The 16,034-nt window shown below is 56.3% G+C and overlaps 6 protein-coding genes across 6 annotated transcripts; 4 read left to right on the top strand and 2 right to left on the bottom strand.

The window, feature by feature from the left end:
* Nucleotides 1-1,942: 1,942 nt before the first annotated feature.
* On the top strand, nt 1,943-5,452 carry QBC33DRAFT_29971 (uncharacterized protein). The gene has a single exon (XM_060423399.1). It carries the CDS (start codon nt 2,020-2,022, stop codon nt 4,996-4,998), a length of 2,979 nt encoding a protein of 992 aa, XP_060288992.1. The 5' UTR covers nt 1,943-2,019; the 3' UTR covers nt 4,999-5,452.
* A 1,352-nt stretch (nt 5,453-6,804) lies between these two features.
* On the top strand, nt 6,805-7,074 carry QBC33DRAFT_554222 (uncharacterized protein; the record flags this gene model as incomplete). The annotated part of the gene is made up of 1 exon (XM_060429491.1): nt 6,805-7,074. The coding sequence occupies one exon, from the start codon at nt 6,805-6,807 to the stop codon at nt 7,072-7,074; it is 270 nt and encodes an 89-aa protein (XP_060288991.1).
* Nucleotides 7,075-7,693: 619 nt separating this feature from the next.
* Nucleotides 7,694-9,675, top strand: QBC33DRAFT_484079 (uncharacterized protein). The gene is made up of 3 exons (XM_060425390.1): nt 7,694-7,962; nt 8,085-8,294; nt 8,354-9,675. The coding sequence occupies exons 1-3, from the start codon at nt 7,800-7,802 to the stop codon at nt 9,439-9,441; spliced, it is 1,461 nt and encodes a 486-aa protein (XP_060288990.1). The 5' UTR covers nt 7,694-7,799; the 3' UTR covers nt 9,442-9,675.
* Nucleotides 9,618-12,086, bottom strand: QBC33DRAFT_584015 (uncharacterized protein; the record flags this gene model as incomplete). Its single annotated transcript, XM_060431392.1, has 3 exons — nt 9,618-10,446; nt 10,483-11,697; nt 11,751-12,086. 3 exons carry the CDS (start codon nt 12,084-12,086, stop codon nt 10,000-10,002), a joined length of 1,998 nt encoding a protein of 665 aa, XP_060288989.1. The 3' UTR covers nt 9,618-9,999.
* A 342-nt stretch (nt 12,087-12,428) lies between these two features.
* On the top strand, nt 12,429-13,664 carry QBC33DRAFT_522454. Its single transcript, XM_060426540.1, has 2 exons — nt 12,429-12,862; nt 12,942-13,664. The coding sequence occupies exons 1-2, from the start codon at nt 12,590-12,592 to the stop codon at nt 13,449-13,451; spliced, it is 783 nt and encodes a 260-aa protein (XP_060288988.1). The 5' UTR covers nt 12,429-12,589; the 3' UTR covers nt 13,452-13,664.
* Nucleotides 13,581-14,942, bottom strand: QBC33DRAFT_522453 (uncharacterized protein). The gene is made up of 3 exons (XM_060426539.1): nt 14,659-14,942; nt 14,257-14,602; nt 13,581-14,201 (listed from the first exon to the last, which is right to left on the bottom strand). The coding sequence occupies exons 1-3, from the start codon at nt 14,705-14,707 to the stop codon at nt 13,970-13,972; spliced, it is 627 nt and encodes a 208-aa protein (XP_060288987.1). The 5' UTR covers nt 14,708-14,942; the 3' UTR covers nt 13,581-13,969.
* Nucleotides 14,943-16,034: the final 1,092 nt, after the last annotated feature.

Raw genomic sequence — 16,034 nt, 5'->3', positions numbered from 1 at the left:
ATCCCAGTCTGCTGGCGTTGGTTGGATGGCCTCCTGAGCCTTTCGGTGTCCGTCAACCCGCTGGAAAAGGGGGTCGGTGTGATGTCGACGTGTGGTTGGCTTGTGTCTCGTGCGGCGAGGGGTCAGGCTGACAGCTGATCCGAGGTCTTTGGGAGGAAGAGAGGCGCTGTTAAATTGCTGGCTGCGAGGGACAGGTCGCGGTCTCTCGACGGATCGAGGCAACAGATGTCTGAGACAGAGGAGTCTGGGATCGGTGTGGTTGTGTGGAATGGTGGATATGGTGGATAATTCAGTGGTGCAAGGTTGGCGGTCTTGCTGGGGTTCGGGGGCGCTTTAACATTGGCCTCCTCCTCCTGGGCTTCGGAGGGGGTTATGTGGGGTCACTGGGGACTCGAAAACTAGCAATTATGCGATGCCAGTCGCTGATGATCCAAATCTCAAGCTTTGCGCTAGTCTATTGCTTTTATCTTTCTTCATCCGGTCACTGCGCTCGCTGATGACGGGTGTTTAAAACTGTTTGACGGGCTGGCTCGAGCATAAGATTTGGTCATGATACGTCGATGTGCGATATGAAGTAACTTATGGAGGGGTGTCCCTTCCCTCAGCGGATGCATGAACTTCCCGGCTCCAGCTGTCCTTCATATCAAACGCTTCCGTCAACTCGACCGGAAAGAGGCTCTGTGCTCTTCCCCTTTTTATTAATCGGTCTTTCCAAATACCATTTCAGGCACAAACCTAGCACAGTAACTGCCAATCCAGCCGGGGATCCATAGATGCAAACGTTTACCTGGTACCTACCGCTTCCCGTCCTGCTAGGTGATAAGCCTTGGTCAGTACTAGAGCTCTTCAGAGGGCCGAGCCGCGACCAAGATAACTGGGGCAGAATTTAGTTCCCACTGGGGCCGCCGATGAAATGTCACGGGTTCGCCTAACAAGTGACCTCGCTTCTGCATCTCCAAACATCATCAGGTATAAAGAATCTGGTCTTGCCTGCCCTCGTGGACCCTCGTGGCCCATTTGTAAAGTCCATTTATCACTTGGCGTATTGACGTGCTGAACAGCTGGCCAGGTCAGGTACACTACTTACTGTGGTACGGATAGTGGTGAGTGAATGAACAGGGGGCGATAGAGCTAGGACGACCCGGTTTTATTGATAAGTAATTTAAGTTTTGGCCAGGTCGCCCCTTTTCCAACTCGGCATTTCCTCCATTTCTGTTTGCAGCTTGAAGACACATCTAGCTACCAGTGTCGAAATACTAAGTACGAGATGTAATGATGCTGCAAACATGGATGCCTTCAGCAATTGTGCTTTTCCAGTATGGGGATTGAGAACCATACGGTTTCGCAACCAAGTTTGGTCAACGAGCTCAAAAGCGGTAGAGCGGTGAGGATGTCTACTATGCAGTATGTTCAGCTGTTCGCGGGACAGGTATGGGGCAAATGCATCCCTACTCTGAGGACCCTGCCACCTGGCCTGATGACCTTGGGCTTTTCCAGGTTGTTGGTGAAGTCCATTGTTTGCATCTTCAATCTTTTAGAGGTACCGAGGTACTTGTGTAGATGGAAGTTACCCAGCTCGAGTGGGCCATTGCGCCCATTGGCCACGGGAGGAATTAGAGCTATTGGGCTGAGCTAAGCTCCGTTCGCCGACTCCTGCTCGGATTTCCCACCCGGATTTTTTTGCAACCAACGAGAATCCATATCCTGGCAACCGTCTCTGACACGTGATTTATGGCCATCGCGACGACGAAAAAATTCATCACCACCAGAGGCGAAATCGACGATCAGCCTGAATAGGCACAGGCCCATCGAAAACGCGACTGGATATATCTCCATTGCTTGCTATCCTTTTAGGTTTTACCTATTAAAGCTTTAGGTACGTGAATTACGCGCCAAGTCGCGCCGGCGAAACCGCGTCGTGCCCTTGCTCTGACAATCCATCCCTAGACCGTGGCGCCCCTTCACCTTCTCCAGAGACGCGACAGTCCCCTCGGTTTCTGGCGAGGCGAATACTGGGGCATGAATAATAACGCAGCCTACACGCCACTCGAGTCACTACTGCTTTTTCAGTCCCTCCTCTGCCACGGCATTGAAGCCGGTGCTTTTCAGCGCATCTCCAACGTCCTAAAGGATAACTCGTTAATCAAAGAAGGAGCTACGTACGATGCTGGCCGACTAAGTCCCGAGTCCCTCCAGGAACTCTTCCTGCACTTGTTGCGGGAGGAGCTGAAGAGCGAAACCGACAACAGCGACAGGGCCGACCCAGGCCTATCCCCCAACTCGAAGAAGCGCAAGCTTCAATCCCCGCCATTGCCCAGTCTCAAGGAGGCCAACGACCATATCGAGAAGGTTCCTATCCTTGTCAACAAGCTCTATGCGAGATACCGGGACTACGTTGTGCGGGAAATTCGGGAGGATGAGAAGCGGTTCGACAGTCTTCAGGGCGAGATCCGCGATATCGAGAGGAGTGCCCGGGACAGCAAGAAAGTGAATGCGCCTCATCCTGCAGACGGAAATGGCACGCCGGTGCGCCAAGTACCCGAAACACCCGCGCTTTCAGGGGTCCAAGATCTCGGACTACCCAACGGCGGTTCCCAGCCGCATCCCTCTGTCCAGAAACCGGAGCCTCGGAATGAACCCCCGCGACCTCAGCAGGCTGTGCCAGTGAAGCCCAGTGAAGCACCCAGTACGATAGCCGGGGAAGTGCCTAGTGCGCCAGCATCCCAGTTGGCCCCTCCCCAGCCGGCAGGTGCTCTTCTGGGCCGGCAAGCCCACGTCGGTTCCGGCCTTGGCGGGCGGTCTCAAGAGCCCGTCAAGCCAGCCAATGGCACCACCCAAGTCCTTCAGCCTCCTCAGGGGGTTGTCCCCTACACGCCGGACGTGCCTCTCCCAGCGCAGCCCCCCACAGAAGGGCTTCAACGTCCAGAGGGCATTGCGCGCCCGAAAGTGTCGCCGGCTTTGCAGTCTAGCCAACCACAACTTCCTGGGCAACTCAAATGGGAGCCGCCATATCAGCCGAACCCCGTATCCGTACCCGCACAACACCGACAGCCTCTTACGCCCGGCCCTTATCCAACCCAGAAACAGACCCAGGGCTCTCTGCTTCCTCAATGGAACGCTCCGGTCCCACCGCCCATTCCCTCCCCACGGCCACCGGCACCTCAACCTGGCCCGCACCAGGGGCAACCTGTGTCTCAAACCAGCCTGCCACCGGCTCAAATTGCAGGACACCACCCTCCTCCGCTGCAGCCTGCACCTATGAAAGCGCCATCCGAGTCGGGGGCCATCGCACCCCCAACCATGCCTCCGTCGTCGGTGCCAGTACCGACACAAGGACATCCAGCCCAACCTCCGCATCCCAGCCAACCTCACTATCCTGGCTATCCACATCCTTCTCCGAAGCGACCGTTGGCAGCCGCTTCTCCGACAACCCCAATTGTTGCTCCAACTCCCGGACCTACTCCGTCGCAGCAGCGGCCGCAACCCCCCAGCTTACCCGCTCCGTTGCCTCATCACACGCCGGTTTCATCGCCTTCACCGGCCCCTTCACAAGCTGGCCAGAGAGGATATAATTCGCCATATAACCTCCCCCCACGTCCCGCTATTCCGGATCACATCGCCCAGCCACAGCAGAAGGAACAGAGACTCGCGACGGCAACACCAACACCACCCTCCAGGGTCGGCTCGATTCTGCAACCCCCACAACTGCCGCAGCCGCCACAAACTCCCAACACCACCATATTCAACAATTTCCATGCCCTTGGAAGTGGAACCAAGTGGAGGGTGTCTTCAACTCCGTCCACTCCACACCCCTCGGCAGGTGATCTAGCAGCTCCGACATTCGAGCCTCTCAGTCCTGTATTAGCCCCCTCCGTGCCGACAATGCAGCTCCCGGAATCCCGACCACGGAAGGTAGCCCAGAAGCCGGCGAAGGAGGGTGACATTTCCATCCCCAAAACTAGAGGACGACCGCCGCGCGTTCAACGGGGCCAGGATGTACCAGTTACTCCTGTCTCTACACCCCATCCGCCTGTGGGACAACCAGCCAATTCACCAGCAGAGGAATTGCCCCAGTCTGCCAACGATCCGGGCTCGGCTATCATTAAGAATGAAGAGACTACGCCCCGGCCTCCAACAGAAGCGGGCGATACAACTGCCGATGAGAGTGTGCCAGGGCGCCGCCGTACGTCAAGGCGGGTGAAGCGGAAACGGCGCGAGTCATCGCCGCCTCTTGCAGAGAATCGGGAGCCTCCTCCTCCGCCAAGTCACGTGCTGTGGTCGAGAGCGTTCAATAAGGTGAGCCATTCTGCGATGGAGCAGATCATTGGCCACCGGTCCGCAAACATGTTTGCGAATCAGATCCGGGAGCGCGATGCACCGGGCTACAGGACCATTGTCCTTCGGCCGCAGGATCTTAAATCCATCCGAGCGGCCATCAGCCACGGGAACAAGGCGGCGGCGGCGGCGGCTGCAGCCCTGCCAGGGGGTGACCCGGGCACTAGCAGTGTCTGGCTCCCGATCGGCGAGGGGCTTGTGCCGCCGAAAGGCATCATCAACAGCGCGCAGCTCGATCGCGAGCTGGCCCACATGTTCTCAAACGCCATCATGTACAACCCGGATCCGGACCGTGGTCCAGGTCCGAGGTTCATGCGCGAGATGCTGGACGCCGATGCCGACGGGGCAGAGGGCGGCGCGACGGATGCTCTCGGCTATAAGGTAGACGAGAACGGCGTCGTTAACGACACTCGCGCCATGTTCGTCGAGGTCCAGAAGCTCGTCAACGATCTCCAGAGCGCCGAGAGACAGCGGGGCGCTCCGCCCGCGCCGGCCACCGGGACCAATACCCGCCAAGCGAGTGTCACCGGTGGCCATAGCGAGACTCCGGCGAGAAGGGACGATATCGGTGGTTCCGCCGCGGAGGATGCGGACGAGCAGACGGCTACGGAGCAGGAGAATGTGGCAAACACGGCCAAGAGAAGGCGCATCACTAGGGGATGACCGATGTGCATGCCTTGGCTTGGGACGGCACGGCGTTGGGAGAGAAGCCCTTCAGGGTCGGACATGAGGGGAAACATTTTTATTTAGCCATCTTGGAGGAGAGGAATCTCCAACAAGGTGGGAACATTTGTTACTTGTACCTGTAGTAACCACCCAGTGCTACCAGGCCTGCCATAAGAGCGGGTCGCGGGCATGAATAATATTGCTGTTTTGGCAGATGAGGATCCTCTGCATAGACTGCAGTTCAAGGGAATCAGGTGTGGTATTGTGAGCTTTCGCGGATGCTCCGTCAACGGTAATACTCGGTACACTCAACTGATTCTAGGTTTCAGCGTCATTCCCACTGCTGCCCAGTTGTCATCAATTCCGAATCCAACACCGAAGAATTCATTACTGGACTAGTCTATTCTCAACGTCATCTACCTGTCCAACATCTCCTCGAAGACCTTCAACTGCACGACATCGTCCTGCTAGTGGACATGGCCTATAACCTCCCTTGGTGTCTGTCGTGTCTGCCAGAGTATCGTTTCTAAGACAACAGTCTCGTGCAAGACACGGCTAGGCCCTCTTCAACCTACCGAGGGAGAGAACTGGGGCTTTACGACCACCAACGTGCACCTACACTGTCAATGCCAACATCAGACTTGACGTGTATCTGCAGACTCTCTCTTTGCCCGCTGCCGATGGAGGGCCGCCGAGTATGCGAGCCATTTTACTAAGTATAAGCTTGTGTATCCTCTACCATCGAACTGGGCTTGGGAGACCTGATCCTCGACAGCGCAAGGTAGATATATACGACCCTATGATTCTCCATGACATTTGACAAGGATCAGAAAGACTTGCCATCACACTGTTGTGGGAGTTTCTGGGTTCGAGTTGGAGGATGAGAGGTTGCTGAATGTTGTAATGTGTCAGTGTATACGTTAATAAATCTCAGACATGGCACTTTATTTTCCATGACTTTTTATTTTCCATGACTTAAACGTCGACTCTTCACAATGATGCTAAGCAACGACTGGTTCTAGGGGGCCTAGATAGACAAATAGACATTAGACACCGGGGTTGCTTTTCCATACATCCTTACAGGCAGCTATTTCTGTTTCTTTGAGCTGGACCCCTAACGTTTAGAATTGTTTTAAACACATTCCTTCAAGGAGCAAGTTTGCTGCTTCTTCTTAACTGTCATCACCCTCGCAGTTTCTGCCCCGCATTTTCCACGTGTAACAACTCTAGATAGGTACTTGTTTGCAATAGGGATGTAACCTGTTCTTACAAAGAACAAAGAATCTACTCACTTGCCTAATTACAGACCTAGACATCCCTTATAATATAATCGCAGTTGGCGTGTTGTGCCAAGAAAGCCTAAAAAATGTCACCCCTTATATGCGTACTATATGTCATACTAAGGACGGATTCACTGACGGTAGGCAATGACCTAGTCTACATAATTCCAAACGTGGGCATTAGGATGCCCGAGGCTGGCAGTGAAATACGTGCACTTTGGCACCTCGTTTTGCGTCAAGTCACTAGGTAGAATGATGGATGTTCGGATGGACTACATTGGACGAGGATATAAAGGCAAGGTAATGCCTCCATGATTTTTAGTCCCAAGTCCAGGACAGCTCAAAATACTTTCCAGTCTTCATCAAGAGGTTTTTATACCAAATATCCTACGCTGGAGATTTTGGTCATTTCCTAACCTTTGTGCATAGTCCCGACTGAAACATTTAAGCAGTGCCGAGAACATCCAATCGGCCAAACAGACCCGTCAGCATGGATAATACAACCAGGGCAGGCATCCGAAAAATGACCGAGGCTCTGACCGACCAAAGGACAATCGAGCAACTTTCAACCACAGGGAGAGCAGCCCAGAGCAAGAGGGACGAACTGGTGAGAGAGCGTGAAGAGAGGGAGAGTCGAGAGAGGGAAGCAGAAGAGAAGAAGGGACACGAAGTGAAGGACAAACCCGAAGAGGAGAAGAAACACGAAGAGGAGAAGAAACACGAAGTGGAGAAGAAACACGAAGAGAAGAAGAAACATGAGAAGAAGAAGCAGGAAAAGAAGGATGGAAAGTGATGCCACGACACTGCGGCCGTACTTTGCAGTAGCCTTGCTCACTAGTACCACCTTGTTGCAGACCAACGGCACCCTCTCAGCTGGCACAGGGGTGCATTTCCAAAGGTAGTTTCCATATCCATATCGTCTTCATGCACAACCTTCTTGGGACAGATAGAAAGCAGTCGTTTCTACCATTTTGCCGTTTTGCTGTACCGTGATAAATTATTTATAGAGCATTTTAGATATTCTCGATTTTCTCACTCATCGTTGTGCTTCGATGCATACCACTTTACCGCTCCTCCGAGGAAGATCTCTCGGGAAGACACGTTAAAAGAAGATGCGGACAAATTCAACAGCAATCATTCCCAGAGGAAGGGCACAATTTTGGCTCCATCTCTACCAATACAGTTCCTCAGACATTTCTCTGCACCTAAACATTCCGCAATCGGGCTTCAGACTCAGCGATAGAGTGGATACATGGGAGCTTCAATATCTGTACGGATTAAGAGGACGTTTAAATACAGTTGACGTTGGGGTGGGGCCCGTGGGTCGATGATCGATGCGCTAACTAAATTAGGACTAGCTATCCGAGTTGACACGCAGAATGGCGGAATCATGGGCACGCTGACTTCCAATCCGCCAATCTCTCACTCAGCCATGCATCTATAGTTGATGCCTCAGTTGATCCTTTCTGTGATGATAATCACCCCCCCGAACTGCATGACCAGGATCTGGGCCCAGCCATGGCTGCCATAAATTCGGGTAGCGACGATACGCCATCAACGTATGGGTCATCCGTCCAGCTCATGCCCAAGATCCCGCATATCCTCCCCCACGAGCGGGTATTTCCCATTCAGATTGGCTCAGAGCTATTTAAGCTTTCCGGTGCTTCCATTTCGTCTGATGGTGCGTCTTTACTGAGTCCCATTCACCGAATACCCTCGCATTATGTTCTCCCGGCAAGTGCCGGATTTCAAAGCTCACCCGAAGCAGTTGATCTTTGCTGGGTAACGCGCTGATTCCCCCAGCGCCTTCATACTTCTCGCATTACTTCAAATGCCAAATTGCGAGGGCAGAGGAAAATGGTGAGGACTCATCCACGGCCATCCGGACACTTTACATCGACCGTGACCCGGTGACTTTCACCGACATATCTCTTCACCTCCAGGGCTACCATGTGACACCGCGCGATGGCACACATTTCGTGCGCCTGTTCGCCGATGCCCAATTTTACAGCTGTAGGAATATTGTGTCCTTCTAAAGTATCCTCTGGTGCTTTGGCTCACATGAATCCCAGTACCCAAGCTGATATCCCAGCTCTACGAAGAATCCATCTTCATGTCTATCGGGCACCGCGAGTTTCAGATTCCCCGGGACCTGTTTAACGCCCCGGGCAACTCGCCGAACTATTTCTCCCTGGGCTTCGCCATGTTCTTTTCCTCGCCGCACGACCTGTTTCCCGGCCTCGACCGCGAGGGCCTGCTGCGGCCGCCGTCGATCCTCCCGCCGTCCGTCCCCGGTAGGTCGGCCGAGACGTTCGCGGAGCTGCTGCACCTCCTGCGCGGCTACCCGGTGCACATCCGCGACGAGGAGCACCGGGAGTCGCTGCTCCGGGACTGCCGGTACTTCAACTTCAAGGGCCTCGAGCAGCGCCTGATCCCGCACGCCATCGCCTTCAACCAAGCGCGCCGCCGCGACGAGATCGCCCTGCGCCTCGAGCACATCCTCAAGAGCGGCGTCGGCGTCAGCCCCGAGCCCGCCCCCAACGACCCCCTCGCTGGCTGGGTCACCTACGCCCGCCCCTACGTCGATGACCGCCCCGCCGAGCTCGTCCTCGAGATCGGCGGCGAGGCCACCAGGCTGCACCGCAGCAGCATGCGCGCCGAGTTCTTCCGCGACGCACGCGCCCGCCTGCCGCGCCTGTTCGAGCTCGTCATCGCCAAGGCCAGCCAGCACCAGCACCCGCACCAGCACCACCAGCCGTCGTCCCAACCCGCGGCCGCCGAGGACAACCTCGTGCCAGTCCTTCTAGACGGCGAGACGAGCATCGTCCTCGACGGCAGGCCGTGGATGCCCGCCGGAGCCGCCGACGACGAGGAGGACCCGATGACGGAGGGGCTCGGCGGCCTGGACGTGGCGATGGCTGAGTCGGATGCCGGCGTGGCGGCGGCGGCGGGGCCCTTCCGCAAACGGAGGAGGACGCAGTCGAGGCACGATGGCGGCGGGGCGGAGGCCTGGGTCGTCAGGACGGGCCAGTGGCGCTTGCGGGTGCGGAGCGCGAGGAACGGCAGGGCGGGCGTCGAGTGTGTTCTCGTCGCTGTCAAGCTGGATGCTGTGAGCTCTGAACGCGCGAGGAATGCGTCGAGGGGTTTCTTGGATGGGTGAGGCGATTAAGGGAGGGGGGGAAAAAGGATGTTTCAACGTAGGCGTGGGAGGGAAGGCTGGGATTTGTTTTGAGGGCCATGGTCTGCTTGGGATTGTTATGTTTTATATCCGTTGCTACCACTTAAGGGATATTGCGAGCTCGATGTATTTTTCTACGATTGCCATTCGAGGTTACATATTTATACAACCATTCCCTGATCAAGTCACGGACAAGAGTGAGAGCATTAATTAAACCGATGAATTACAACCGCCAGATAATAATTTTTCTGTACAGGTAGGATAAAAGAGAGACAGAGAAAAGACTCCGACATCCGTCCATGTCATCCAACTATTGGCCCCAGACACCGATGCAATGCAAAATTTCACTCCCAAGCATCGATCAAGGCTCCAAGTTACCCCATGGTCCGAGGCCAACATCATCATCATGCGTGTCGAGTCAGGAAAACACACCACCAACAAGCCTTCCCACAGGTCGTCTACAATGAATTACTCACTCTCAACCTCCCTCCCTCCCCTCAACCCCAAGATCCCCATCTCACCGCAAAAAGCAACTCAACCCTACGATCTCGCCCCCCTAACCACACTAGGGACCTTTCCCACCCTCCCCGCCGGCGCGCTAACATCCCTCCTCTCAACCAGTCCCACGACCATCTGCCTCCGCGGCGTCGTCGTCGCCGCCGACGTCGTGCTACCCTGCGCCGCCGCCGCGCTGCGCGCCCGCCCGCGCCGCTCGCGTATCTGCGCCAGCGCCTGCTCGCGCGTCATGGTCGGCGTCAGCGCCGGGTTCGTCGCGTCAAAGGTCCTGCCCTCCGACGACGACGCCGACGGCGTGCGCTGTTGTTGCTGCTCGAGGAGGAGCCGGGCGGCTAGGCTCGGGTCCGCGTTCTCCTCGCGCAGCGGCACCTTGGTCGTCGTGGTGTAGAAGCCCGCCGTCGTGTGCGGGCGCGTGTCGTGGAGGTCGAGGTCGAGGTCGAGGTCGAGGTCCGCCTCTGCCTCTACCTCTGCCTTCGCGGCGAAGGCGGGCTGCTGCCGGTTGTTGACCTGGTTGGTGATGGCGGCGAGCGGGGTCCGCTGGATCGGGGTGTCGTTGTCGTTGTCGTCGTCGTCGTCGTCGGCGTCTGCCGACTGTTTGGGCTCGTGCTTCTTCATTTCCATACGCTTGGCTGGGGTTGGCCCGGGCGTGACGGGGATGTTGAGGACGGCGCGGCTGTCCTCTCCTCGGTGCGGAGCGTTGAGGAGAGAGAGGAGTGATGTCCGCTGTTCGGTAACAACGGCGAAGGCCGGGGGATCGACGGATGGGGTGCGGGCATAGCATGGTGGGTTTGGGTTAGGGTCGACTGGGGTCGGTGGCTCGGTCGAAGCCTCCTCCACGTCGTGGTCCCTTGGAGCCACGGCCGCCTCCAGGGCTCCAGCCTCCTCTTGGGATACTGTCCGAAAAATGCCCTCGGTGGGGATGAAGATGGTGCTTCTCCTCACTTCCGTCGGCTGCTCCGTTCTCAGCATGTCTGTTTTGGACTTCTTCGGCGATGGACTCGCGTTGGTATCCACTGACGATGCCTGTGCGTCCTCGCTAAGGATCACCAAGTCGCCAGCATCTGCAAGCGTCAGAGGGTCTGGGCGTTTCCGGCGAGCGCTAGCCTGGCCGAGTGTGCTTGACCGTGAACGCGACTTTGCGCAAGCGCAGCATCTCAACTGGCATTCGGCTTCGAGGAAGTCAACGTGCTCTAGCGCACGGTCCGCTCGCTGCTTCTCCCGTTGCCATAGCCAGGTGAGTTCGTCGATTTCCGCCTCGCTGGTCGCCGACGACGTGACATCTGCAATGCTGATCGACACTCTCGACTTCTTTGGTGACGCGAACTCGTCCTCCTCGGGGCTGGACTCAGAGGGCGGCAAGGGGAGTCTGCCCTCGGCGGCGATGCGCGCGATGTCCTCTTCGTTCTTCGCGAGGGCCTTGAAGGCATCCCGCTCCTGTTCGAGCACCTTCAGGCGCTCCAATGTCTGCTCGAACTGCTCTTGGACGCCGACGAGGCTGTATCTTGCGGCGAATGCTTCCTGTTCACGAGTCTTACTACGCTCCTTTTCCAGGTCAAGCATCTCCTCTGTCGACTTTATCGCCGACCGCGCCGATTTCAGCTCCTCTTGCAGCTTCACGATGGCGCTCTGGGACTTGAAAGTCTCCTTTCGCGCTCTTCGGATCTCCTTTTCCCAGAGGGCCTGTGTGTGAGCGTGTGTCTCTTTCGCGCGGCCGTAGTTCTCCTATCGATAGGTTAGTCAGGCTTTGGCAAACTGTCTCGAGCGGAGTAACCCACCATCACGGTCTCCAACCGTTCACCGACTCTCCTCTCCCTCTCCTTCCCCTCCTCGACCTGCTTCCTCAGCGCCCTCGTCTCATCCCTGTAGCGGCGCATCTCGCCCTCGGCCTCCTCGCGGCCGAGCATGGCCCGCTTGAGCGCGGCGTCAGCCGTCTTGCGTTCCAGCTGCTTCGACTGCATGGCGAGGCTGTTGAACTGGCTGATCTTGTCGAGCACGAGGCTATCCCGCGCGTCCTCGCGTGAGGAGGGCCGCGCGGCCTGATCGCGCTGCTGGTTGACGCGGTCGCCCGAGACCGGCTGCAGCGCCGTCCCGCCTGATGATGTGGGATCCATGTCCGATTGCTTCTCTGTGTAGTCGTCGCTCATGCGACGGGTGCGTGGTTTGATGTCAAAGCGCGAGGGAAATGCGCTACAAATTGTGATAGTCTACGTAACGTAGGACAATGTTGGAGATTTTGCTAATGAACGTGTGGTGGAAATGCAGTCCCGCCCAACAGGTCTGTATTTACTGTGGGTGGGAGACCCCAATGCTTGGTGGGTCGCGTCTAAGTTGCTGGGGCGACGCGACCCAAGCTCCACAAAAGTCCGGGTAGCCTTGCAAAAACAAAGGCCAATGAGAGCAGACTGTGGCGTGGGCAGGAAAAGCGGGTCTCGGAGGAAGCATCTCCTCCGTCTCAGCCTTACAGACCAGTTTGATATCTGGCTATTGTCGGATGTCCAATCAGCCGTGGTGTGTTGCTAATACATGAGCTCCTCCTGCTCCGTGTCCATTCCTCACTTTCTTTTCCCTTCAGATTTCTACCGAAATTCCGATAAATCTGACTTGGGTATAGGCCATGGCGCAGTCACCTCCCTCTGTAAGGCAACGGAAGCCTCAGGAGACTCCAGTGGAAGCACCTGAGCCCGAGCTGCGCAAGGTGCGCAAGCCGGGCAAGAAGCTGGACGACGAAGATGCATATAGCCCGTACCTGGACATCTTTCGGGTTCTCACGTTCCTCTTTCTTGCTTCATGCGGCCTGAGCTACCTTGTATCCGGCGGCGAGACTTGGTCTTGGGGGATGAAGAATCCCCCAAAGTACCTTCAGACGACATGGTGGAAGAGTCAACTTGTAAGACAGCTACTAATCACACCCACGAGAAGCCAATTGAGACACCCAGGGACTAACAAGCCCTCCTCCCCAACCCTAGCGCGGCCCCCTCTACCTCACCCCCACCGAGCTCGCCGAGTTTGACGGCACCGACGAGACCAAGCCCCTCTACCTGGCCATCAACGGGACCATCTACGACGTGTCCGCGAACCGGCGCACCTACGGCCCGGGGGGCTCGTACCACTTCTTCGCCGGGTGCGACGCCAGCCGGGCGTACGTGACGGGGTGCTTCGCCGAGGACCGGACGGTGGACATGCGCGGCGTCGAGGAGATGTACCTGCCGCTCGACGACCCGGAGGTGGACGCCCACTGGTCGCGCGAGGAGCTGGAGCAGATGCGGGTCGCCGAGCTGGAGTCGGCCCATCGGCGCGTGCACGAGGCACTGAAGCACTGGGTCGACTTCTTCAGCAAGAGCACAAAGTACCAGAGGGTCGGGTACGTCAAGCTGCCCGAGGGCTGGCTGGAGCACTCGCCCATGAGGAAGCTGTGTGACCACGCCGCGAAGGGGAGGGTGAAGAGGAAGATTCCACAGAAAGAGGGCGAGACCTAGATGGTGCGCTTTTGGTTTTGTAATATTCATGAGTGTCATATCGTGTAGTACGAGTGAGCATTTACAGATAGAGTGCGACATTGACACAATGCTATTCTTTTGGAAACAGCCACGCGGCCACACTACGGTCAGGGAGAGTCGGTCAAGAAGACCTAGTCTTTTGGGTGTCTGTGATGTCGAACCTTCCACATATCCAGCACTTCGGACCACAAGAGTCACTTGCAACTAGGTAGGTACCCTACCATGGGGGCACAGACAATGCCAGAACAAAAAAAAGACCACAACTCAATTTAAATGCAGGTATATAACAACACGTCGCCCGTGCATGGTCATGTACAGAATCAGAGACACCCCACCACCCGGAATAAGCAATACCGATCGGGATCTTTGATCGCTACAGCCATGCGACCCTGTATACGCTTAATTAAGCCGTTTGGACATCCACCAGAGACTCCCCGGTCTAGAATGGGAAACAGACGCAATTCCAGGACAGACAACCGAACCAACAACCACCCACCCTAGAGCATGAGGAGCGCACCGACGATTGCAAGCACGCTGAAGGTGGGGGCAGCAACGGCCATTGCTCCGTTGACATTGGTTCCGTCGCCGTTGCCTCCGTTGTTGCCGCCATTGCCTCCGTTGTTGCCGTTGGTGCCACCGGTGGAACCACCGGCGCCGGGGACAACGGTGTTGGCCTTGACAGCAGCAGCCTTGTATGCCGCGAGAGTCTTGGGGGGGTTTGCGGCGGTGCTGGAGGATTCATTAGTCAATTGTGCCCCATGCGTGGATGTACCCGGATACTCACTTCTCGTTGATCACCAAGGCCATGCCGTTCTCGCAATGCTTCCCCTGGGCGCAGTAGACCCAGATGGGGTTGGTGTTGTTGATCATGATGCTGAAGGTCGAAGTCATGCCTTGAGCTTGGCTGGCCGCAGCGGGTTGGAAGCCTGAGTGGAAGCCCGTGACGTTGCTGTTCATGGAGATAGGCTGGCACGGCTGGTCGAAGGTCGACTGGGTCACGGTGTGGTTGCCGTAGGGGAACTGGAACTGAACGACATCACCCACGGCAGCACGGATGTTCTCGGGCGAGTAGATCTGGCTGTTGTTGGCGCCGACGGTGACGACAATCATTTTCGTGCCGGCCTGCTGGGCTGTCAAAGTCCTCGTCAGTACCAAAACAGCGTCGTGCCACCCTGAATGAGCATACCGGATGCGACGCCCGCGAGGGCTGCGAGAGCGAGTGTTGTAAGCTGCATTTTGAATAGATGTTCGTTCTGGCGAAGAAAACGGTAGAGAAGACTCGGAATCGAAGCTGTAGTCGAACGAACGAACGAATGTGATCGATATCAAAAAGCGACTCGCGCTGTAGGACTAGCCTTGGAAGATTATTGAAGATAGAGGTACAGAGAGAAGAGGAAAGGGAGAGAAAAATAAACGGCGATCTTTGACTGGAAGAGAGTATAAGGAACAAGGGAGAGGGAGGGAGAGGGCCAAGGAGAAGGGGAGCGGCATGAATATAAGAGACCGGAGACCCGCGTGCCTTCGGGAAAATGAAGGATCGCCAATTAGCGAACAGCAGAGGTCTGTAGGGGTTGTGACGGTGGGCAGGGACAAGGCCCCGGGGGCTCATGGGGTCCTTGAAACATATTGATGTTTTGACCACCACCCGGACTTTCTCGAAGCTGCCAGTGCACCTGCAAACCCTTCGAATTTGGGAATCAGGACCCTGGAGTATTCATTTGAGACGGACCCGTCCCTAAAGAGCAGTTAGCCCTGCTAATCCGGCCTTTTCAGGTCCATGGCAGGTCCATGGCAGGTCCATGGGCACGACTCCAAGATACAACATTTGGAGCTTGGCGATCAGGCGTAAAGGCCGTCGCTTCACACGGCAGCAAATGAGCCCTCAAGGAGGGCCAAGTAAGTAAAGTGGCCCATGTGGCATCCAACCGCCCGGGAGCTGCAACACCCAGCAAGCCGGTGGCTTGAATTTGTAGGCATCAGACAGTAAACATTGACTCTGTAGCAGCTTTGCTGCTCCGTTGACACACCAAATTTCGACTTGGGTCAGACCTTCCAGGCAACGTCGAAGACAAAAATAAGGTTTTGGTGCCAAGACAGGGATCAGGGGCGTGGTGAGTGGGTCCCGGCCAGAACTTCTGACAATCTGTGACAAGCCTAAAACGCGGACGAGTTTCAGCGGGTCGCCCGAGCATGGGACCTCCAAAAAATTGATGAGGAAGCGATGGCGCCTGTGCTCTGTCACTGGCGTCAACGCCTCGGATTCGAAGGAAGGAAAATCCGGGGTAAGAGAGCGCTGCGGGCTGCAGGTACGGCCTCTTTACTCAGCGTTAGCCCAAACAACTGGCGATGAGCCTCAACCTATGGACTTTACTTTACAGCAATTCATTCGCTGTGGGCCAAACAAGCCGCGAATAACGGATATTCGCGTAGATTTAAAATAGACCTTGCGACCTAGCATCTATGTGTGTATATCAATTCTGTCATTGCCCTGGCGATGCCCCTGAATCGCTGCACTAGGTGTAGCCCAAGCGGTAATGCTTCTGCGCTTATGGCGTCTGTCTG

Source organism: Phialemonium atrogriseum, assembly GCF_030411735.1.
Source record: "Phialemonium atrogriseum strain 8032-3 unplaced genomic scaffold QBC33scaffold_1, whole genome shotgun sequence".
NCBI classification, from domain to species: Eukaryota; Fungi; Ascomycota; class Sordariomycetes; order Cephalothecales; family Cephalothecaceae; genus Phialemonium; species Phialemonium atrogriseum.
Note: the sequence above shows the minus strand (reverse complement) of the source record. Positions and strands in the feature narration are given on the sequence as shown.

Bases quoted from the DNA above. Each gene is read 5' to 3' on its own strand.
- QBC33DRAFT_29971 (XM_060423399.1), top strand. From the start codon at position 2,020: ATGAATAATAACGCAGCCTACACGCCACTCGAGTCACTACTGCTTTTT.
- QBC33DRAFT_484079 (XM_060425390.1), top strand. From the start codon at position 7,800: ATGGCTGCCATAAATTCGGGTAGCGACGATACGCCATCAACGTATGGG. The intron at 7,963-8,084 runs GTGCGTCTTTAC...TGATTCCCCCAG, and splicing joins TGCTTCCATTTCGTCTGATG to CGCCTTCATACTTCTCGCAT. The intron at 8,295-8,353 runs GTAGGAATATTG...CATGAATCCCAG, and splicing joins CGATGCCCAATTTTACAGCT to TACCCAAGCTGATATCCCAG.
- QBC33DRAFT_522454 (XM_060426540.1), top strand. From the start codon at position 12,590: ATGGCGCAGTCACCTCCCTCTGTAAGGCAACGGAAGCCTCAGGAGACT. The intron at 12,863-12,941 runs GTAAGACAGCTA...CCCCAACCCTAG, and splicing joins CATGGTGGAAGAGTCAACTT to CGCGGCCCCCTCTACCTCAC.
- QBC33DRAFT_522453 (XM_060426539.1), bottom strand. From the start codon at position 14,707: ATGCAGCTTACAACACTCGCTCTCGCAGCCCTCGCGGGCGTCGCATCC. The intron at 14,603-14,658 runs GTATGCTCATTC...GGACTTTGACAG, and splicing joins CCTCGCGGGCGTCGCATCCG to CCCAGCAGGCCGGCACGAAA. The intron at 14,202-14,256 runs GTGAGTATCCGG...TGAATCCTCCAG, and splicing joins GCCTTGGTGATCAACGAGAA to CACCGCCGCAAACCCCCCCA.